A 23,978-nucleotide genomic window follows, 5' to 3' on the forward strand; every position below is an offset into this window, starting at 1 on the left:
GCTTTCTTTTTTGCAATGTATGGTTTTGGCTTCTTTGTCAAAAATCAAGTGTCCATAGGAGTGTGGGTTTATTCCCTGATCTTTGAATCTATTCTATTGACTGACCTGTCTGTCTTTGTACCAATCCCATGCCTTTATCACTATCACCATATATATAGTGATATATATATATATATATATATATATATATACACATACATATATATATATTGATATATATGTGATATATATATAGTGATATATATATATAGTGATATATATAGTGATATATATATATATATATATATATATATATATTGATATATACCATATTTATACCATATTTCCATTAAAACGATCACATGATCAGTTGGGTTTGGTGACTTATTTCTGTAATTCTGGCACTTGAGAAGCTGAAGCAGGAGGATCAACACAAGGTCAAGACTAGACTAGTCTAGTCTAGAGAAAGAGTTCTAGACCAGCAAATGCTACATAGGAAATCCCTGTCTCAAAACAAGCCTTTCCACACACACAAAACTCAACAAAACAACAAAGTAGTATGATCAATCCAAAGCTGCCCTTTATAAGTGGGTAAATCTGGAAATTACAAGAGTCCTGAGACCACAAAAAAGCCTATACAGAAACCAGTTTTAAGCAAATGAAAATAACTTGTGAGGAAACCTCTAGAAAGTATTTTGGCAGCAGGAAGTTTTGGAGCCTTGTGAACTTGCAGCAACCAGTTTCTCCTTTGCACCAGATGCAAGCTGAATGGTAGCACCAGGAATTGCCTTCAGCCTTCCTCTGCAGCCTCAGATAGCTCCCAAGGAAGACCTCAGTGATGATGTAAAGTCCATGGCCTCTAAGGACAATGTCATCAACTCAAGCAGCAAGTAAGACCCTGTGAAACCCCAGGGATGCCTGCAGCCACATGTTATAGGTGAAGACCAATTTTGGAGGTCTAAAGGTAGTATTTTTGCTTCTAACCAAGAAGGGAATATTGTCTGATTTACATTCAAAACCAAGTTGGCTCACCATTCTAAAAAGTAAAGTGTCTCTTTGTTAGGAAACTTCATCGTGAGACTTCAGATATACTGGTTTGGAAAGTTTTCTCAGTTTCTCCTGGGTTTGAAGTCCCCGGCCTCGTCGTGGGGTGAGACCCATGGGAGGCAGATGGATCTGAGTGAGAACAATGACATGAAGAATCATTAATTAATAGTGTAGTTTAGATTCACTGAGGACTTACTGTTTCTAAGAGCTAAATCTACCACAGACTCATTACTGTTCATATATCTGAATTCATTGATCTATCCTTATGATAACCTCCTGAGCCATTTTTTCCTTTTTCTTTTTTTATTAAATTGATTTATTATGTATACAGCATTCTACTTGCATGTATATCTGCAGGCCAGAAGAGGGTACCAGATCTCATTACAGATGGTTGTGAGCCACCATGTGGTTGCTGGGAATTGAACTCAGGTCCTCTGGAAGAGCAGTCAGTGCTCTAGGCTGCTGAGCCATCTCTCCAGACCCCCTCCTAAACCATTTTAAAATAATTTTTATAGGTTTAAAATGGAGGCTCAGAGAAACTAAATACAAGCTTGTATTCTACCACTACATGGTAAAATGGGACCTGAAGCCAGAATCTGGTTTAGAGCTTACATCCATCTATTCCACTGTGTCTAGACACAGGAAAAGAACTACTACAGATCCATTCAGCAAAATGGGCACTCAAAGAAGGAAAAACAGAAAAGGTGCTTGGGTGCAAAGATGGTCAGTGTATAATGGGCCAACTCAAAAATGTCTATTGAGGTAGAAGATGCTTACAGTATGGCTCTCATGGCTAAATTTTATGAGTAAATCTGATTGACTTTCATTAAGAATCATTTTTGGGTATATATGTGAGGGTATTTGGAGATAAGAACAGTGTATAAATTCGTAGATTCAACAGACTGCCCTCCCCAATGTGGAGGGTCATCTTCTAAACTAGTGGGGCTTGGAAAACAAAAAGGCAAAGGATGGATCCACTTCTTTAGCTTCTCGCTCACCTTATTAGAGCTGAGACATCTCATTTTCTGCCTCTACTCTAGATTTCTATCATCAGCCCCCCCCCCCAATTCTTTTTTCTTTTTTTTTTCTTTCTTTCTTTTTTTTTTTTTTTTTTTTTTTTTTGCTTTTGTTTTTGTTTTTGCTTTTGTTTTGGGGGGGTTTTTTTGGATTAGGTTTTTTCGAGACAGGGTTTTCTCTGTATAGCCCTGGCTGTCCTGGAACTCACTCTGTAGTCCAGGCTGGCTTCAAACTCAGAAATCTGCCTGCCTCTGCCTCCCAAGTGCTGGGATTAAAGTGTGCGCCACCCCCTCCCCCATTCTTAGGCCTTCCAGTTCAGACTGAATTATGTCACTAGCTTTCCGCTAGGTCTTCAGCCTCTATAACTGTGTAATCTATTTCTATCCATGCATCCATGCATCCATCCATCTATCAATCTATATCTTCTGATCTCCTTCCTATTGGTTCTATTTCTTGGAGGAATCCTGACTTGTACAATGATAGCACATTCTTATAATATCATACAATGCAAACATTTAGGATTGAAGTAGAGCTGCATACAAAGATGCTCAGAAGAGACGAAATGAAATCAGTAGGTAATAAAATCAAGATACCTAGAATCTTATGTATAAATGAACGTGTGTGTGTGTGTGTGTGTGTGTGTGTGTGTGTGTGTGTGTAAAACTAATATTACCAGGTAATTGAATCACACTGATAAAGTATCAAAATAACTTCTTTTTTTAAAGTCAGAGTTGAAAACTGGTCATTTTAAAATTATATTGGTCTCTTCCAAAAGGTGAGAATCTTTGACAATTTTCACTTTCCACTTTCTGTAATCTTTTAATATCTGAACTTTACTTTTTTAGTATCTAAAAAGCTTTCCTTTTATATTAAAGAAAATAAAAGCATTTCTCTAAAAATGGGTGAAGGCCCAAAGAAAAGCTTTATAAATAGGAGGTACTTTCCCCTTCGCCTTGTGGGAAGCTGTGCCAAAAGGGACCAGGTATTATATCAGTGTATATAGTGATGGGGTAGTGGCATGCCACTTATTTCCAACATGCTTTCTACCATGGCTCTTGCTCCTCAGCACATATCCTTAGAAATAACCTGCATTGATGAGGGTAAGTGCCCATACTTACAGGTCTCGGATAAGGAATCTGGTAATGCAGTCCAATCTCAATCCTGGCTGTGCATTCCACTATACATTGTTTAATCAGGTCTGGGTCTGTGAGCTATTTAAGGGGAAATAAGTGAGGCATTTAGTATCTTTTTAATAGCATATAAAATGTAATATAGACTTTCTTAAACATTTTAGTTCACTAGTGAGGAAGCTCAATATTGATAAAGGCCTTTTCTATCTTATCTTCCAGCTAACCTTCTTATGAATCCCTCCAAAGTTAGTCTATGAATATATAAACCTAAATTCAGAGAATTCGCCTTTTAAAAGTATCTCTCGTTTTATCTATTATCTTGTGTGTATAGTGCAGGGAGTGTGCACATGCCATCAGACACATACTGTGGTGCTTGCGTGGCGTCGATGGCAGCCTAGTGGAGTTGTTTTTCTCCTTCTGTCTCTGAGCTCTAGGGATTGAACTCTGTTCACCAGGCTTGTGTACTAAATGCCTTTACCCAGTGAGTCATATCACTGGCCCTGGCTTTTTCTTATAAGTCTTCCTTTCTCATTAACATAATTTCAAGCTCTTTTGGTATTCAGACATCAGGAGCTACTCATCCTGAAAACTTTAAAAAATTCGACATAGGCTTTATTATAATTTAACCACTGTATATTTATGAGCATTTTGGTTATTTTTAGCCTTTTCCCATTATAAACAATTCTGCTACAGACATTAATGCAGTTTTTTTCTCACATGCCAATGTATCTAAGAGATGAATTCTTAGAGCAGAGAATGCTAAGACCAAGGAGCTATATAGGTTCATACATGCTTTTTACAGTATTCCCAAGTTACCTTCTGGAGTTTATTGCAATTCATGTCTCCATTAACAGTCCACAAACATGCATCCCCTCCAACACCAAATGAGAGAATCTCACCCTTCCACACTGACTCTCTTAAGAACTGGTTCTCAAGCTTTCTAATGCTGCAGCCCTTTAATACAGATCCTCGTGTTATAGTGGCACCCTACCATAAAATAATTTTTGTTGCTACTTCATAACTAATTTTGTTACTGTTATGAATTGTAACATAAATGATGCCCATGAGAAGGTCATTTGATCCCCAAAAGTGGTCATGACCCATAGGCTAAGAATCATTGCTCCAAAGCTTTGCAGCAAAGGAAGATAATGGAGAATGGTTTACCTCATATTTTACACTATAAATTGCCATGATCATTAGTAAGGGGCAAAAAGGAGTTTTGAAATCCCAAATCGCTCAAATTGTGATAATGTATTTTTGAGTAAAAGAATGAAATGTTTATTTTGGAAAAAAAAATCACAAAAAAGGCCAAACCAGGGAGAAAAACTTTCATTCAATGGATATAAAAAATACAAACAAAAACCAACCCACCAAACAAACAAACAAACAAACAAACAAAAAAACCAGCTCATGGGTCTTCTATCCATTTGTGAGTGCCTCAAAGCAGTTCGAGAATTGCATCAGCTTCAGATGACAAGCAAGTTGAAGTCTTGGCCCGTGCGGCTTGGAAATTCCAAGGGAGTTCTTGTCCCTTGGTGCTTCTTGGAGTTCCAGGAATAGCAGCACAGAGAATTCAGCTGAGTCCTTTAGGGCAGAGGCTCAACCCCCTGACCTCTGTGGCCTCAGAAGCCACAGTGCTGCTATTGACATTGGGAATGGATTCTCACATTGCCATTGGGCTGCTTGGGATTCAGAGCAATGAGTATGATACCTTTGGATTATAATTATTATTAAAGTCTTAGTGCAATTGGATTATAAGAAACTTTCTGTCTACATCAGCAACTTCAGGGAAAGAAAAAGCCTCCTGACAATGATATTGTTAAGAGGGCTGGGGCTTCTAGAACTGCAGCACTCCAACTCTCATCTATATAAACTTGGGCTAGAGTTCTCTCTCCAAATTCAGCTATTCACAGGATGCTGCATGATTTTATGATGTGGACACACCACCTTCTGTCTCATCCTTGGCCAATTTATATCAGGGCTCAAAAATTATTCTGAAATAAATGAAAACCTAGTCTTGACTAGTTCTCAATTTTGTCTAGGTATATGCTATAGCCAGGGCCATACCTATGGCCCTGACTCATGGGGACATATCTCTGCCTTCAGTTACCAAAGATAGCATCTGAACAGAACACCTCTTGAATACCAAAAAGGCACAGAGGATGCTAGATGGGGGAACCATGCCTATAATCTCATTTGAACTAAAAAAGATGGTGAGTTTAAAACAGTCTTCTGGCTTCCCACCGCCATTTGCACCAGGGAGCTGGGAAACTCCACAGCCTTCTGTGCATAGCCCGCCAGGAGAGAGTGATCTCCCAGTAGCACCTTCACTTCTGAGCGCAGAGGTGAGATCTCCACCTTCTCTATGGAGGGGACCAGCTAGGAGCACACAGGGCATAAGATCAGTGGAGCAGGTAGGACAGAAGTCTTCCCGCCGCCATTTACACCAGAGAGCCAGCCCACCAGGAGAGAGAGAGAGATCTCCCAGAAGTGCTTTCACTTTTGAGCTCAGAGGGGTAAGGACACAGGCTTAGAGGCCCACAAGAGGAACAAACTCCAGACAGACAATACCAACTAGCACCAAGAGATAACCAGATGGAGAAAGGCAAGCACAAGAACCCTACCAACAGAAACCAAGGCCACATGGCAACATCAGAATCCAGTTCTCCCACCACAGCAAGTCCCAGATACCCTAACACACCGGAAAAGCAAGAGCTGGATTTAAAATCGTATCTCATGATGCTGATAGAGGACTTTAAGAAAGACTTAAATAACTCCCTTAAAGAAATAAAGGAGAACATCAACAAGTAAAAGCCCTTAAAGAGGAAACACAAAAATCCCTTAAAGAAATACAGGAGATCATGGGTCAACAGGCAGAAGCCCTTAAAGAAGAAACACAAAAATCCCTTTAAAAATTACAGGAAAACACAATCAATCAAGTGAAGGAACTAAACAAAACCATCCAGGATCTAAAAGTGGAAGTAGAAACAATAAAGAAATCACAAAGTGAGACATCTCTGGAGATAGAAAACCTTGGAAAGAATTCAGGAGTCATAGATGCAAGCATCAACAACAGAATACAAGAGATAGAAGAAAGAACCTCAGGTGCTGAAGTTACCATAGAAAACAATGACTCAACAGTCAAAGAAAATGAAAAATGCATAAAGCTGGTAACCCAAAACATCCAGGAACTCCAGGACACAGTGAGAAGACCAAACCTAAGTATTATAGGTATAGATGAGAGTGAGGATTTATATCTTAAAGGCCCAGTAAATATCTTCAACAAAATTGTAGAAGAAAACTTCCCTAACCTAGAGAAAGCGATGTCCATGAACATACAAGAAGTCTATAGAACTCCAAACAGACTGGACCTGAACAGAAAGTCCTCCTGGCACATAATAATCAAAACACCAAATTCACTAAACAAAAAAAGAATATTAAAAGCAGTAAGGGAAAAAGGGCAAGTAACTTATAAAGGCAGACCTATCAGAATTACACCAGACTTCTCACCAGAGACAATGAAAGCTAGAAGATCCTGGGCATACCTCATACGCTCCCTAAGAGAACACAAATGCCAGCCCAGGCTACTATACCCAGAAAAACTCTCAATCATCATAGATGGAGAAACCAAGATATTCCATGATAAAACCAAATTTACACAATATCTGTCCACAAATCCAGCCCTAAAAAGGATAATTGATGGAAAATGCCAACACAAAGAGGGAAACTACACCCTAGAAAAAGCAAAAAAGTAAACTTCTTCCAACAAACCCAAAAGAAGATACCCACATGAACATAGAAATAACATCAAAAATAACAGGAAGCAGTAAGCACTATTCCTTAATATCTCTTAACAACAATGGACTCAACTCCCCAATAAAGACAGAGACTACCAAAATATTTCTCATGTAAATCTTCAATTTTATCAGAAAATGTTTATAATTCCCCTTTCAATTAATTTAGTAATGTTTTATGTCTACCATTTTATCTGCATTATTTTTCATGATAATCTTCAATTTTAATATCTTTCTATATATTTCCTCTATTTTATCAGAAATGTTTTCATGTAAATCTTTGATTTTATCACAAATGTTTCTAATTCCACCTTCAACTAATTTAGAAAGAGTTTTTATATCTACCATTTTATATGTAAAATTTTCCAGGAAAATTTTATCTGAAAATGTTTATAATTCCACCTTCAATCAACTTAGAATTATGTTTATGCCTATCATTTTATCTGTATAATTTCCATGATAATTTTTCATTTTAACATGTTTTTCTATATATTTCTTCAATTTTATCAGAACTATTTTGCATATAAATCTTCAACTTTATCAGAAAATGTTTATAATTCCAATTTCAATCAACTTAGGAATACTTTTATGCCTACCATTATTATATCTATATAAAATTTTCCATGATAATCTTTAATTCTAACATGTTTTTCTACATTTTTCTACAATTTTATCAGAAATATTTTCCACGTAAATCTTCAATTCTATCATAAAATGTTTCTATTACATATTTCAATTAATTTAGCAATGTTTTACATGTCTACCACTTTACTCTTTAATTTTCCATGGAAATTGTCAATTTTAACATGTTTATCTGAAATATTCTCCATGTAAATCTTTAATTTTATCATAAAGTGTTTTTACTTCCCTTTTCAATAAAAAAAATTTTTAAAAAACCCCAGTCTTCTGAATATGACAGGCCTGTTGTATTTGTGAATTCACTGCATCTGTGTTTGCCAGCATAAGACCCATACCAGATCAAGCCAGGCCACGTTCCAGCACAGACAGGAGAGGCAGTCATGAGGCCCCACCCCTAGCTGAGGAGCAATTGACAGTTGATGGCTACTGGAGGCAAGTGAGTTAGTCAGTTCTCTAAGGGGATGGCCCCTGGCAGGTCAAACACACTTTGGACAGCTCCACATCCAGGAGTACATGGGCAGCACAAACTGCACTTGGTGTTTTACTAAGAAAAGTAAAAAGGAGGGCATGAAGTTGAGGTAGATAGGGTGATTCTGGGAAAAGTTTAGGGGTAAATATTGTAAAAATATATTGTGTACATGTATGAACAATTTTAAAGGTTGGGTGTGGTGGCACATATACACCTTTAATCCCATCACTTCAAATAGGCTGGTGTCTCTCTTGAGTCACAGGACAGCCATGGCTCTACACAGTCACTGTATTTAAAATAAATATTTAATTAAAATGCATTATAAAACAAAACAAAAACAAACACAATAAAGTGTGGAGGCTTTGGGGTTTCCAGAAGATTATGAGAGTTTGTCTTGATTTAATTCTTCTACTTGATTTAATTACTTCTACTAAAATATCTGTGAGAGACCGTATTTTTTTTTGTTTGCTTTTTTGTTTTTGTTTTTCCAAGACAGGGTTTCTCTGTATAGCCCCGACTGTCCTGGAACTCACTCTGTAGACCAGGCTGGCTTTGAACTCAGAAATCCACCTGTCTCTTCCTCCCAAGTACTGGAGAGAGACCTTATTTTTATTTATGTTCAGCACATGGTGGGATACTTTAATAAGGACTAAGAACAAAGAGTTTCACCCTGGCAGCAGGTGACAAGAGCTACAAGAAGAAAAAGGGGGGGAGCAGCCAGGGCGTCAGGGATTAAAAACAGATGACTAGGCTGAGGTGAGTTTCTGCAGGTGGGTGGTCAGAAACAAAGGCTGGGCCAAGAGTAGTGACATATGCCTTTACTCCAGGAAGGCAGAAGAAGGGGAATCTATGTGAGTTGGAAGCCAGCCTAGTCTACATAATGAGTTCTAGGATAGCCAGGACTAAATAGACCCTGTTCCAAAACCAAAACCAAACCAAACCAAAAAATAAAAGAGAAACAAAAAGAAAATAACCAAGTCCAGGTATTCAAACTGGCTGCAGCTGGCATGTAAGTGGTGGTAGGCACTGTAGAGAAACAGCCTACAGGACATCGGCTACAGGAGGGAGAAGCAGTGAAGCTAAATTGGAAGACATCAGGCAGAAGTGGGCAAAGATGAGCTAGGTTCTGACAGTCACCTTTCATCCTAGTGCCAGGTCGTTTTCCCAAGGGAACGTACGCTTGCCAGTGCTGGATGCTTTTGTCAGGATGAGTAGAAGCTGCCTGGTCCCCAGGTAGGAGGTTCTGCTAAATTAGCTAGCCGAAGCCTTGGGTTTTGCAGTACCACTGTTGGCCAATAAGCTTGTAGCTAAGTTATGGGAGGAGCCCTGCGTCTTTTTCTACATTATAAAGTGAGTTTATAATGAGAAGGCTCTGATTGCTTTGTGAACTGAGAAGAAGCATTTACTTCATACTGGCCCTGGGAGTGGCTGGTCATTAGGACTGAGGAATGCTCTCATTGGTATGACTTCTCTCACCTGGCTCACAGGGTCTTCTGAGGGAAATTCGGGCTGGGTTTGACTTTCTAGTATTGGCTAACCTGGCAAGCCTAGCCAAGCTACATCCTGGGCCCTTCCTGGCTCTGGGACTTGGATGGGTCTTCTCCAGTTAAGGTAAGAAAGAAATGAATAAACACCACACAAGGATTCTCTGTTCCTTGCTAGGTCCAGATGGGGCCTACTTACATTTTTGTTTTTCTGGAACAGTGTTCTGGCTTCATTTCGTATGTACTGTTTTTCTTCGATGGTGTCTTCCATCTGCCCTGATGCTGCCTGCCATTTCCGTGCAAGCCTGAAAATGCTTCGGTAGAGGCAGAGGACTTCTCGTCGGGTTGCTGCTGTCATCTTCAGACACACCAGAGTAAGAAGAGGAAAATCTACATAAAAATGCAGTTTAAAAGTAGATGGCCGGGCAGATGTACAGCTTTTGAATCAAGATTTTTAGTCTAGAAATAACTGGTCCTGTTCAACAGATCTGTGGGCAGAGTAGAAACATCAGTGAGATAACTCTTTTGTTCTTTCTTCCCATCTTATTTTGTTTTGTTTGTCCATTTTTTTTTTTAAAGTCAGGGTTTCTCTGTGTAGCCTTGGCTATCCTGGAACTAGTTCTATAGACCAGGCTGGCCTTGAACTCACAGAGATCTGCCCACCTCTGCCTCCTGAGTGCTGGGATAAACGCACTTGCCACTTCTACCCAGTCCATCCTCCTGATTTTTTTAAATTTTTGAGACAAGGTTTCTCCTTGTAGCTTTGGCTGTCCTGGAACTCACTCAGTCTGTAGCCCAGGCTGGCCTTGAACTCCCAGAGATACACATGTCTCTGCCTCCTAAGTGCTGGGATTAAAGGCTGTCCGCTATCCTCTTGATTTTTGAGACAAGAGTCTTACAAGTTAATCCTGTCTGGTCAGGAAGCCATCCTTAGCCCAGACTGGCTCATTGTCCATCCTGCTTCAGCCTCCTGAGTCCTAGAATTACAGACCTCAGCTGGCAGCAGTTTGCTGTTTCTTATGAGTCCTCTTTTGCAAATATGGCAAGACCAAACTCACATTTATTATTTTATAAAAACCATACCTACCAGATTACCCCAGAAATGACGATTTTAGTTCCTGTTCTGGTAAATGCTTATGGCTAACCTGGATATCTAAAAGGCTTACTTGAGTTTGTTTTGTTGAGCCGATCTCACCGAGGTGTGGGGTATATACAACTTGTTTTGTTTGTTTTTAGAGGGTGGAGTCTCTTATAAACCAGACTGGCTTTTAACTTGATCCTCTTATCTCTACCAACCTAGTAGATAGTATTCGTTACGCCGCGCTCACCAGCAGTAGACATTCTAAAATGAGGGCCTGGAGATACCAGCTTTTTTGATAGTTTAAGACTAGGTCAAACTGGGTGGTAATCCCAGCCCTCTGGGAGGCAGAGGCAGGCGGATTTCTGAGTTTGAGGCCAGCCTGGTCTACAGAGTGAGTTCCAGGACAGCCAGAGTTATACAGAGAAACCCTGTCCTGGGGGGAGGGGGGGACCTAGGTCAGTGGTGTCACATGCCTTTAATCCCAGCATTTGGGAGGCAGAGGCAGGTGGATTTCTGAGTTGGAGGCCAGCCTGAGTTCCAGGACAGCCAGGGCTATACAGAGAAACCGTCTTGAAAACAACCAAAAAAAAAAAAAAAAAAAAAAAAAAAAGAAAAGAAAAAAAAAAAAAAGGAAAAAAAGGTAAGAGGACCAGATGATAGTACAGACCTGTAATTCCAGCACTCAGAAGGCTGAGGCAAGAAGATCATGAGTTCCAGATTTTTTTTTTTTTTTTTTTTTTTTTTTTTTTTGCTGGGATTAAAGGCGTGAGCCACCACGGCCCCTCTGAGTTCCAGATGTTGATACAGTAAAACAAACAAACAAACAAACAAACAAAAGGAACTGTAGCATTTCATGCTTTTATAACATGAAATCTTAAAGTGACAGTTACCATTTTGAAACTGTAGTTACCATATAAAGCAAATAGAAGCAAACTCAAGGCTCAGCTTTACCCAGAGACTGAAAGGTTGCAATTTCTCTTAGTTTAGAAAACATTTCTCAAAACTACCTTCTTGACCAATAAGAACGGTACAACTGAAGATCTTTCTTAGAAGAGTGTCTAAGCCTTCTGACTTTTTCTGGGAAATACTACTAGTGGGTATGGCCAAGTGAGAACTGACCTAAGTACAAACCTTCAAGCAGTGTCTTTTCTGTACATTCTCATTACTTTTATTTTAATGAATTTTTTTCAAACACAGAAAGGATAACATAATAGTTACATATAACAAGGCTCAAAGAACAAGTTATGGAAACAATAGATACTCCCATTGCACCCCTTTCAAAGCCATTGTCCTTTGGGGTGGGGGCACTATCTCACTATTTACCCTTGGCTGGCCTAGAATTCTCCATATAGACCAGACTGGCCTTGAAATTGCAAAGAACTGCCTTCCTCTGCTTCCAGGGTGTTAAGATCAAGGGCGTGTACCACCGTGCACATTGTCTTTTCCTTGGTTGAACGTGCCACCATTCTGTCTGCTGTTTATCATTGTTATAAATCCTTTACATCTGTTATACAGGACAGTTTCACAAGCTTAGAACTTCATACAGGTTCTAAGTTGTATTTTTGTGTCCACTAAATTTTCAATTTTCACGGTCACACTGAGCTCTAGTTCTGACATCACTGCTGCAGGTCAATCCATTCTGCAGAGATCCTGGTACGCGAGTCTACTCTGTTGATGGATATTTTATAACTTGTGCTATGTGTAAAATTAAGAGAAAATACCAAGAAGGGGGTGTGGATGTGGATGTGGATGCGGGGGTCGGGGAGACAAGTCCTTAGAGTTCTTAGTCAGATTTAGAATAATGGCTATACACTGCCTTAGACAAGAAGACAGGCTGGGAAGACAGATCTGGTGCACATCCATGAACACATCCATGAACACATCCATGAGTTCTGAGTTTTGTTTTGTTTTGTTTTTTCTAAACAAGTTTACCAGGACTGGGAAGGAAGCTCTTCAAAAGCTGTCATTTAGGAATACAATCCATTTCCAACTCCCTACCTGGGGCTGGAATGCCTTAGATACTTCAGCTGCTAAAGAATGGCAGGAGTAGGAGGGGTGTGTATACATATATAGCCATTCCTTCATGGAACTCATCTTATATAGAATTTCTTCTTTGAAGTTGACTGCCCCTCGTATTTACCCCTGACCCTGGTAACTTTTCTTGAGCAATAAGGAGTGAGCTAATTTTAATCATTTGATGAGAAGCTTGAACGCACTATTTCCCCCATCCAAAAGCTTAAAGGAGTAAAGTTATACACAACAGCATCCACAATGCTTCCTAGAAACAATGCTTAAAGGCATTCATAAAAATCAAGTGAGAACATTGTGGGTTAGAAAAACCCAGATGAGACAATGATTATTTTTCCTGGTAAGGAAACTGGTTTCTGAGTTTCAGGCTCTCCCTAAAACTCCATGGTTTCATCTGAAAACATGTGAGTCAGTTCCTGTGAGGGGCAGTGGCCTCAACTAAGGATTGCTTCACCTCCCTGTCACCGACAGACGAAACCCTCGACTTTCAGATCTAAGCAGAGGAAAGCCAGGGTCAAACATACTCCAAACCCAGCAAATGTCTCAATGCCTGACTTTAATTGGGTCTCTGTCACTACTTTAAGAACTCTCCTCATAAGCTATAACATGACACACAAGACCTGCAATTAGGTTTCTCAAAGTAATGAGTACCAACAATTGACACTTAATAAGTTTATTTTGAAAATACTTTAATTAGTGTGTGTCTTGAAAAACTAATCCAGAAAGGAAGATAGGCAATGTTTCTCTAACATTTTATAACTTGTGCAAAACTTCAGTCTATTTTTAATATATATTTCTACGTGTAAAATTAAGAGAAAATACCAAGAAGGGGGTGTGGATGTGGATGTGGATGCGGGGGGTCAGGGAGACAAGTCCTTAGAGTTCTTAGTCAGATTTAGAATAATGGCTATACACTGCCTTAGACAAGAGGACAGGCTGGGAAGACAGATCTGGTGCACATCCATGAACACATCCATGAACACATCAATGAGTTCTGAGTTTTGTTTTGTTTTGTTTTTTCTAAACAAGTTTACCAACAATTGACACTTAATAAGTTTATTTTGAAAATACTTTAATTAGTGTGTGTCTTGAAAAACTAATCCAGAAAGGAAGATAGGCAATGCTTCTCTAACATCAGGTGACCCAGAAAGTCCAAGTCACAAAGACTGCCAGGAGAAAAGTCAAAAGCTCTCTTCACTTTTGTACACAAACAGGTATAGCCTGCTACATCTAAGTCTTGGAAGAAAGGTCTCACTATACAGCTCTTGAGAGAAAATGTCAAAAAGAAAAAAGTATTAGGTAGACCAGGCTGGTATCAGATTCATAGAGATCTACCTACTTCTGCTTCCTAAATTCTGAGATTAAAGGTAAGGCACCTGATCCTGTTTTTTGTTGTTGTTGCTGTTGTTTAACCTGACCAATCTCACTATTCACTACTCCTTTAGCTCCTCATGAAAACACGGATGTCTCAGAAAACCCCTTATCCTCCCTAGACTCTCCTTACCCACACACTCAGGGTTAGGAATCAGTTGAATATTGATAGTTGTTCTTTCTAGGATACATCACTCAAGTTTTGATTTGTTAATATCTATTTCCCTCCAATATACTCTAATCTTTACAAGGACAGTTACTACATCTATCTTATTTATTGCTGAATTCTCAGCACCTACAAAGGTGATATACTAGGAACTCAGCAAATGTTTCCTGAAAACAGGAGAATATCTCATAGTACAGAAAGCTTGAGATCCGCTGAATACTGAATTAGTCACCCATAAAAAATTTTTAAAAGTGTTTTTTGGAATTTTCTTTTAGGTCTTAGAAAGCAGCTCATTTACTAAAGTTGACACTTCCTGAATTATCCAAGGATTTAAGTGGCTTCAAACCAACATTATCAGGATTAGTGCAACACAGGCAGCCTTTATCCTTACTTACAGTTGGTCAAGAGTTGATCTTATGCAGTACTGAAGTCTGCTGGGAGCTCCCCTTAGGCAACATAAGGGATAGTCACTGCTCAGAAACCAGAACTTTAATCTGAAATGGCCATCAAGTCCATCCTTAAGGAATCTTCGAAGTTCTGTGGCATTTATTCCAGATCAACACTACTTGAAATATTTGTTCCTTTTTATCTCGTTAGCCAAATCGCAGGCTGAAGAAAGAAAACACAAGTGTGCTGGAAGGCATTGTGACTGGAAGGTGTCTTCTCTTTTAAGAGTTGTGCTGCCTGCATGAGCAGAGCACTAACATGAAACTTCTTACCAAGTGCATACTTTATAACAATCTGGCACATTGCTGCTGTTTTGCACTTGGGTCCTCAGCAGATATCTCAAAATTTGATTGTGGAGGTGACTCTAGATACATAATACTCATATTTATTAGTTATCATTACTTTAATGTATACTGGAATAACCCATCAAACCCATGATACTGATTTTGGTGTGGTATAGGAATGGCTATGAATAAATGTATTCAGAACATTTCTAACTAGTGCATGATACTCATACTTGTAATCCCGACACTCAGAAGGCTAAAATAGAAGGGCTGCTATAAGTCTGCGGCCAGCCTGGTCTACAAAATGAACACCATGTCTGCCAAAGTTACACAGAAAAGCAAGGCCCTGTTTCACTGTCAAGCCTACGCTTGCCTTGGCTGAGCCTTCGACTCAGAATGCTTCTTTTCTACTTGTCATGTGACTTTTCTCTTTTGACCTACTTATAGAGGTACCTAGACACTATCAAATGTTCCTAGAACACTCTCACCCCAGTGCCTAGAATAAGCCACTTATTGCTCTTTTGCAGTTATTTTGCATCTTTTTCTTTCTAGATTTTTCTGCTTAACTCCTGGAGAGCAGGAACTTTGTCCTACTCATTACAGTAATAACAACAACAACAACAACAACAACAACAACAGCTACATTTGGTTTGCATTTTCCACAGGCTTCAAACTCTGCAAGGTATTTTACACATAACTGTAAACATCACATCAATTCAGTAAGCAGGTGCTGTTTTTATTCTCATTTTACAGAGGGACCTGATGTAAAGAGAGATTAAGAAGTATGTCCAAAGTCACAATGCTCGAAATAGGCAAGGCTGGTATTCAATCTGGAGTCAGAGCCCAAGTTGTTAGCAACTAAATACATTGCTTGATCTCGATAAATGTTGTTTAATATCTGTTTCACGCTTTAAAGAGCTTAATCATTAGAACAAAGGAAGTGAAATCATTCCATTAAAAGAAGCCACAGAATTCTCTTCTCTTCCCATATAAAGAACCACAGAAGTGAGTATTTTGCACCATGGTATGCTTTATAAAATCCCCACCCGCCCTTCTAAAAAATGCATTTTATATACAAGGACCCTAAAAGGAGGCTGTGCACCTTTCAGTTCTCTGTGGTAACCCCTCTGATTTCCAGGGATCTGACACCAGAGAAAGATGAGAAAGAGACTCATCACATTGTTACACCCTGCAGGCTTTAAATCCCCTCTGCCAAGCATCCCATAGATTGATCCCCTCATCATTTATTGGGCATGCTTATCACATCCAAGACCATGAAGGTTTGGGAATATTTTACCTTCTAGTACCAGAGGCAGACAACATACAAGAAAACCAAAGAATTTCACATAGTCATGTATTCTGAATGAAATGAACATAAATGGGAGATATTTGGGGGGGGGGGTTAGTATATTTGACTGGAGTTCTGAATGGCAATAATGGAGACTAATAATGGGAAGTTAAAGGGAGAGCGGAACAGGGAAGAAGGCAGCAGGAACAAAACTATGGGGCAGGCCAAGAGCAGAGTTGAATACAAGTGAGGACCTGTCAGAGAGGCCACAGGTCAACAAAGTGATGGTAATCTTTGGAAAGCTCACTGAAGCAGGGACAATTAAAGAAAAAAAAACTATATGCATGCTGAATGATGGTGGTATATGTCCTTAATCCCACCACTTAGGAGGCAGAGGCAGTCAGATTTCTGTGAGTTTCAGGCCAGCCTGGTCTATAAATCAAGTCCATGAGAGCCAGTGTATGCATGTGTGTACTCAGGTGTACATATGTGCACAACATGAGTGCAGAAGCCAGAGGAGGTCTGAAGAGGAACTGGGTCCCCAGAAATGGAGTCATAGATGGCCATGAGTCACCATGTGGGTGCTGGTAACCAAACCTTGGTTCTTTACAAGAGCAATAACTGCTTTAACCCCTCAGCCATTTCTCCAGTTCTAGGAGTTTAAACGACAATTCCCTTTTCACAGATGAAGTTTATAGAAGCATGACTCTAGTCTCAAGAATGTCAACATTCCAGCTTCTGGACTCTCTTGAGGCTTTGCTTTCTCCTCAACAAAAAATTTCTGCAGCATAAACAGGAGAAGGGACAGAAGGAAAAGGGGGGGGGGGACCCATTCCATTCCCTTTAAGGAAGACCTGATGTTGGAATATCATTTCTTGTCATAGTTCTCTATAGTCAAAATTTCCCTCTCAAGTATTCCATGATTTGGGATAAGGATGGGGAAGGCTGTGAAATCATCCAGACAAAAATTAGACCTGCTGCCCTGTCTTTTTAGCTTCTTGCCTTGAGAAGTCCTCAGATCACACAGTCAGAATATCCTTTCTTTGCCCCCCTATTGTTTCTCTGTCTATCCCTTAGCCTACTATTAGAGTATCTTTCTAGTGCAGGGACTATGGTAGTGTCCCTGTGTGCATCCCTAGCATCTCTACCTCACCCCTATTTATCATACTCAATTTTTCTTTTTTAAGTCTTAAAGGTTGACTTTATTACATTTTATTTATTTATTGTGTATGTATGTATCATGCCAATGTATGCAACTGAAGGTCAGAGGACAACCTGACAAGAGCTCAATCCTGACAATCTGAGTTTGATCCCTAGAACTCATTTCAAAGTGAAAGGAGAGAACTGACTCCACAAAGTTGTTTTCTGACAGCCACACGTGTGCTATGGCCTATCACACACTAATAGTGGCCATTCCTGGTTGTCAACTTGACTATATCTGGAATGAACTACAGTCCAGAATTGGAAGGCTCACCTGTGATCCTAATTTGGAGGCTGGGAGATACAAGTTTCTTTCTCTTTCTTTCTTTCTTTCTTTCTTTCTTTCTTTCTTTCTTTCTTTCTTTCTTTCTTTCTTTCTTTCTTTCTTCTCTCTCTCTCTCTCTCTCTCTCTCTCTCTCTCTCTCTCTCTCTCTTTCTTTCTTTCTTTCTTTTTCTTTCTTTGTTTTTTCGACACAGGGTTTCTCTGTGTAACCCTGGCTGTCCAGGAACTCACATTACAGACCAGGCTGGCCTTGAACTCAGAAATCCACCTGCCTCTGCCCGTGCTGGATTAAAGGCGTGTGCCACCACCGCCCTAGTGAGATACAAGTTTCTAACCTGGATCTTGGCATGGAGATCTTGAGGCATAGTGGCTATAAATCCCAGGAGACTAAGACAAGGAGATCTCTGAGTTCAAGGTCATCTGTGACAAGGCAAGTCCCAGATCCAGGCAAGGTAGCATACACCTTTAATCTGGGCCACACCTTCTGCTGGAAGCCTACATAAGGACTTTGGAAGAAGATTCTCTCTTCTTCCCTTGCTTGCCTTATGGGACTGAGCAACTGCTAGATCCTTGGACTTCCATTCACAGCTGCTGCTGACCATTGTTGGGAGTTGGACTACAGACGGTAAGTCATCAACAAATTCCCTTACTATATAGAGACTACCCATATGTTCTGTGACTCTAGAGAACCCTGACTAATACAAAGTGGATTTTTGTTTGAGACAGGGTTTCTCTGTGTAACCCTGGCTGTCTTGGAACTCACTCTGTAGACCAGGCTGGCCTTGAACTCAGAGATCTACTTGCCTCTGCCTCTAAGTTTTGGGATTAAAGGAGTATGCTAACATCACCTAGCTAATAAGTGAATTTTAACAAAAGATTCGTGGGAACTAAAAACAACTGTGGTGTTTTGGGAAGACTTACGATTCAAAGAGAGCTCTTTAAGATTCATACCTATGATACAATCCTCACTAGTTTTTAGGGCTAGTAATGGTTTGTCCCCTAGCCTGAAAGGCCCTATTTCTGGGAAGATTAGAATTAATGAAATGGAAAACTGTTTTTTGTTTTCTCATGAAAACTAATCATTTTGGGAACTAAGACACATTGTATCCAATGGTCTAATTTTAAAACTAACCCAGAAAACTACCATTTATGCACTTGTCATTTGGGGAAATGAAATGCTGATTTATTTGTTTTGTTTGAGACAGGATTTATTATGTAGTGCTGGTTGTCCTGGAACTTGGTATGTAGGCCAGGATAGCCTCAAACTCAGAGATTCTCCTGCATCTGCCTGCCTCCTAGGTGTTGGAATCAAAGGTATAGGATACCATTCCCAGCCTTGGAGTGATTTTGATAATGCACAAATAATCATGTTGACTAGACTCAGCCTATGCCTCAGTTTCTCAAGAGTGTAGAGAATTTCTTCTTTGGCAGCCCTAGGGATTGCACAAGCAAGGCGCACACTTCAACACTGAACAATATCCCCTCATTCTCTTTTCATTTTGAGATGGGGTCTCACAAAGTTGCTCAAAGTGGCTTTGAACTTGCTCTATTATCCAGGAAGGGCCTTGATCGCTTGATCTTCAATAGCAGCTGGGATCATAGGTTTGTGCCATGAAGCTTTACTCCTCATTCAGGTTCTTAAAAGGTAATATGCAACCACAGAACATTTTTTAGAGTTGTAAGGATTGCTCATGAGATATTTCATTAAAATACTGAGCACTAGGAAGTAAAGGTATATGTTACCTGAAGAGGAGGAAAGGAGAATAGTGAGTCTTTTATCTATGGTTAGCTTTGTCTGTAGAGAATAGGAAAGTATGTAGCCTGTTGGTGAGGTTGCTGCTTTGTGGTAGTAATGGATTTTCCTAAAGCTATTTCCCTCTGATCATTAATAATCCTTGTACAGTAAAGGGCTATTGTTCTTCAGTATAAGTAAATAACCCTGCTGGAGTCACTGCTTATCTTCAGACCACAAGGCGTGCTTCTTACTGGAAATGTTAACGCAGGTGCCAGCCTTGAAGGGCGCAAAGCCTTCCTTCCTATGGCTCTTCTTTTATCTCCTGCTAACTCTTACCATCCGTGCTCTTTTTCTCCTTCTATCCCTGCTTTTTGTCAGACACTGGCTGGCACACTGAACGATTTTATTGTTACAACAACTGAACAATGTTCAAGTGAAACTGTGCCTTACAGATTCCTGGTCCTTTAGCTTCTATTCCACACACACACACACACACACACACACACACACACACCACAGGACTGTTTCCTGTTCTAGATTTTTTGGTTATTAGAATATGAAGAGGGAAGTAATATCACAGTTTTGCAATCCTCAGAATACATTCATTCAGTATATTTCATACCACAATGATTCTCTGAAACAGCATTTATTTTATGCCAAAAAAAAAAATACAAAAAACAAAAACCCCAAACCCAAAACAAAACCAAAATCAAAAAAACCCAAGAATGAGAGATGGATGTAGGAAAAGTATGTAGATGATACTTTTATCAAATGAAAAATAAAATTAGATTCTGAAACATGGAAGAACAAAGGGAAAATCCAAAACACCAATACTAGAAAGATTTCTAAAGTAGATTCAAAAGCAAGGACTCAAAGCAAATAACAGGAGGCAAACATGCATTCTAAACACAGATGTTTCTTAACTTGCAGACAGTGCTAGGTCCTGATAGTATCCTAAACTAACAACAACTTAAATGGAAAATGCATTTAACACAGCTAATCCATTCACTGTCACAGCCCAGCAACTGAGTATACTGTAAAGTCTTGGTTCTATTTGTTTGTCTTTTGAGACAGGGTCTCACTATTTAGCTTTGGTTGCCCTGAAACTTTGAATACAATTACAGAAATTCTCTTGCCTCTGGGATTCAAGGGGTGTAATGCTACACCTACCAAATGTTTATTGAGACAAAGTTTTATTCTAGAACCCTGACTGGACTGGAACTCAGTTGGTAGACAGCCCTGGCCTCAAAATTGTGATGATTCTCTTTCCTCAGCATCCTGGATGCCTGGATTATAGGCAGCATAAAATGTGCCAGCATATTTTAAGAAACAAAATAAAAGTTAGCCAGAGGGGTTCAAAACCAGTTATCCAAAGTCAGCTGTGTGACAGATATAAGGGAGGAGCTGGGAACAAGCCAATGGTAGAGACTCACGATTCTCCAGAAAGAATCTTCAACCCTTCAGTAGGAAAGTCAGAGCCCACACACTAACTTAAATTCCTTCTTTGTGACATCTTCTAAGAAACTGGGTTAGAAAGTTGCACAAAGTCTTAAGTGGATGCCGGGTGTGTCTTGCCACACCTTTATTCCCAGCTCTTGGGAGTTCAAGGCCAGTCTTCTAAAGAGCAAATTCTAGGACAGCCATGGCTACCAAGAGTAACACTTTGTCTCGGAAGAACAAAAACAAACAAGGCTTCGGTGACAACACTGGACACAGCTGGAGATCTCTTGCTTTTGACTCTACAGCCAACTATTTGAAAGATAACAGCATTTTGCATCAGGGACCTGTTTCCAGAACTTTCTCCAAGGACTCTCTAGTTACTAAATGAGGAACTTTTATTTGTAGGGCCCAACAGCTCCTCACTAGACAATTCCAAGAGCACAAACAGTGTCTGTCTGGCTTTACTTGTGCAGACTGATTGGCACTCAAAGTCCTTAATTTTTTTTTCAGTGTTTCAATCCAATATTGAACAAAAGAACTGTTTATGGTAAAATTTTTCTGTCTGATCTCCCCAACAGGGCAGAGACCAGCCACATGCAGCTACTGAACATCGGGAAAATGTGTCTAAGGAACTATTATTTAATTTTAATCACATGTGTTAAGTAGCTACATACAGACAACAAGGTTCTCAGGTCAATTATAAATCTAACGTCAGCTCGGGAGTGGGTGTGAGGGCAGATGCTTATGGCTCACTTGGGGCAGAAGCCACACACAAAGGATACACAACTCTTGAGCTGTGTAGGGATTCTAGGAACCTCAGACTGGTGTTGCCAGACTGTCCGATTTTCCTAATGAAGCCAAAAATCTGGATTCTGATGTTCAATTTTTAAAAACTGGCAAGCAGATTCTAAGAAAGAAGAATTTAAATCATGCTGCCGGCTGAACAATATGCTTGCAGGCATTATCTGTCTTGCCAGCTTGCAACTTTTAATCTAGGCCAACCCTATCAGCTTGAAGAATAGGACCTTTTCCAAGGCCACCCTGCAGATCCAAGAATGAAACCCAGCCCTTCAGATACCCTTTTCCTTGAGATTCAATATAATGTTAGTGGCTTCTGTAGCAGCAGGGACAAACTCCCTTTGTAAGAATTCCAAGGTTGAGCTGGGTGTGGTGGTGCAGTCCTTTAATTCCAGCACTCCAGAAGGGAGGCAGAGACAGGTGGATCTCTTGAGTTTGAGGCCAGCCATGGTCTACAACCAGGGCTATGAAGAGAAAGAAAACACATGCACACACACAACAAACCAAACCAAACAAGAATTCTAGGGTTGGTATCCTTATAAGGTGCTTCTATGCAAATACAAAATAATTAGACCCCATGAGCATATGTAAACCAACATTTATCAAATCAGGCAATGCACACATTGTTTATGTACAAGTCCCAAAGCATTAACAGCATTGAGGGAGACCTTCAAACGATGACTCTCACTGATTGTGAGGGTGGATACTATTGTTTAAAGATATTAAGGGGGGGGCACCTTATTTTTGAGGTGTTACTCTTATTGAGTTTATTGGCTTCTACCCTTCAGGGTGGTCTCTAATGTGAGATCTAAAGGATTTGGGAACTTTCCTCATCTACTACCTATTCCAAGGTCTTGGGATGAACTCTACCTTTATTATCTCCACCCATGACTTGTATTCCAACTTATCTACCTCACTTCTGGACATCTTCATTTGGGCTGTAAAATGACTTTGGACACACGTTCCAGAGAGCTTAGGCTATTCCTTCCCAAACTGTTTTCTCCAGGGAGACATCTTTGGTTTCATATTCTTCCACACATTTTGTATCCAATACAGCAGTCAGTCTGGAATGCTCAAGCTGCCAAATATACTATGAATCAATTCCCTTAATTTCTATGTTTGCAAACCACTGTCACCTCCCATGGTCTTAGCAAGAGCCCTTTAGCTACCTTCTTTTATCCAGCAGCAATTTTTAAAAATGTAAATGAGGTTTGGTCATTCATTACACTTTGGGAAGTAATACAAAAGCCAAACCGTTTCTATTTCTGCAACTCCAAGATTTCAGTCTCTTCTGCCTTTTGTTTAAAACGTTACCCATGCTTCCATAAAGGCAGTTCCTTCTCTCATTCTCTTTTCCTCTTAAACCTGGAAGAGGCCTCACCGCACCATTCAGCTTCTGGGGCAGCTGCTGTTCTCTGCACTCGTTTACTTATTAATGAAAAGTTCAGGAACAAGACTTCCTTCATTTTGTCATTGGCTCATCTTGGTAATGAAACTCGCCTTCATCATCACCTGAAGTCTGATTCCTACATCCGGGATCATTTGGGTGGCCTTTCTCAAGGCAGACACCGCTCCAGCCTCCTAGAACTGCCCCTGTCCTCTTCCATTTACGATCGAAAAGTCTGAAGGGTCCCAGGCAGGTTCTCGCCCACGTGCCAGTTCCCTTAGGCAGGTCTCCCGAGGCCAGCAGCGATGACACCCAGCCGCCCTCGCGAGGCTGGGGTCATACAGGCGCGTCTCCTAGCAACCCCACACCGGCATCTCATCCCTGCCCCAGGGAAGCCAACCCCTTTGCCCAGTCCCCCGCGACTGGAGCCGGCGTCTCCATCCTTACACTCACTCAGCGTCACTCCTGCCTTCCCCCACCCACAGGAGCCGGCAGGGAAGAGGCGGTGCCAGGAGCTCAGCCGAGCCTTGGCCACACCGGGCTGTATCCAGCAGGTCCGGCAGGCCAGGCCGGGCCAAACCACCGGGTGGACCGCTGTGGAAGCATGAGGCCCAGGTTAGAGGTCGTCTCAAAGCTCCTGAAACGTTCAGATTTATTCGACTCCCGCCGCACTCAACAACTGAACTAACCTCCCTCTCCTCCAGCTTTCCCTTTCACCCTTTCGTTATCCACTTCCCCCATTTCTAGTCAGAAAATGGCCTGGCCCAGCTCCTAGCCCACCCGACGCCGCTCCCCGCCTTGCCCTTACTTGGAGACGGCTTCGGACGTCCTCGCGTACGTCGTGACGTCACCCTCCTCGTTCCCGTCCCCACCCCTCTCCCATTCTCTCCCTCCTAGAGCCAGCGGCCGGC

At 40.5% G+C, this 23,978-nt stretch overlaps 1 protein-coding gene across 2 annotated transcripts; it reads right to left on the minus strand.

Moving 5' to 3' along the window:
• Positions 1 to 313: 313 nt before the first annotated feature.
• On the minus strand, positions 314 to 23,949 carry Lyrm1 (LYR motif containing 1). Of its 2 annotated transcripts, none has more exons than XM_052200174.1 (4): positions 23,876 to 23,949; positions 9,759 to 10,047; positions 3,162 to 3,254; positions 314 to 1,155 (listed from the first exon to the last, which is right to left on the minus strand). In XM_052200174.1, the coding sequence occupies exons 2-4, from the start codon at positions 9,915 to 9,917 to the stop codon at positions 1,039 to 1,041; spliced, it is 369 nt and encodes a 122-aa protein (XP_052056134.1). In that variant the 5' UTR covers positions 9,918 to 10,047; positions 23,876 to 23,949; the 3' UTR covers positions 314 to 1,038. The 2 variants fall into 2 exon arrangements, with proteins under 2 accessions (XP_052056134.1, XP_052056125.1); XM_052200165.1 differs by lacking the exon at positions 23,876 to 23,949 and adding an exon at positions 23,521 to 23,835.
• Between the last annotated feature and the right edge of the window lie 29 nt (positions 23,950 to 23,978).

The sequence above is a fragment of the Apodemus sylvaticus genome, chromosome 1 (assembly GCF_947179515.1).
Source record: "Apodemus sylvaticus chromosome 1, mApoSyl1.1, whole genome shotgun sequence".
Classification (NCBI taxonomy): Eukaryota; Metazoa; Chordata; class Mammalia; order Rodentia; family Muridae; genus Apodemus; species Apodemus sylvaticus.

Excerpts from the sequence above, each read along its gene's own strand:
- Lyrm1 (XM_052200174.1), bottom strand. The coding sequence starts at position 9,917 with ATGACAGCAGCAACCCGACGAGAAGTCCTCTGCCTCTACCGAAGCATT. Across the intron at positions 3,255-9,758 it reads TGTTCCAGAAAAACAAAAAT|CTCACAGACCCAGACCTGAT; the intron begins GTAAGTAGGCCC and ends CCCCTTAAATAG. Across the intron at positions 1,156-3,161 it reads AGATTCCTTATCCGAGACCT|ATCCATCTGCCTCCCATGGG; the intron begins GTAAGTATGGGC and ends GTTCTCACTCAG.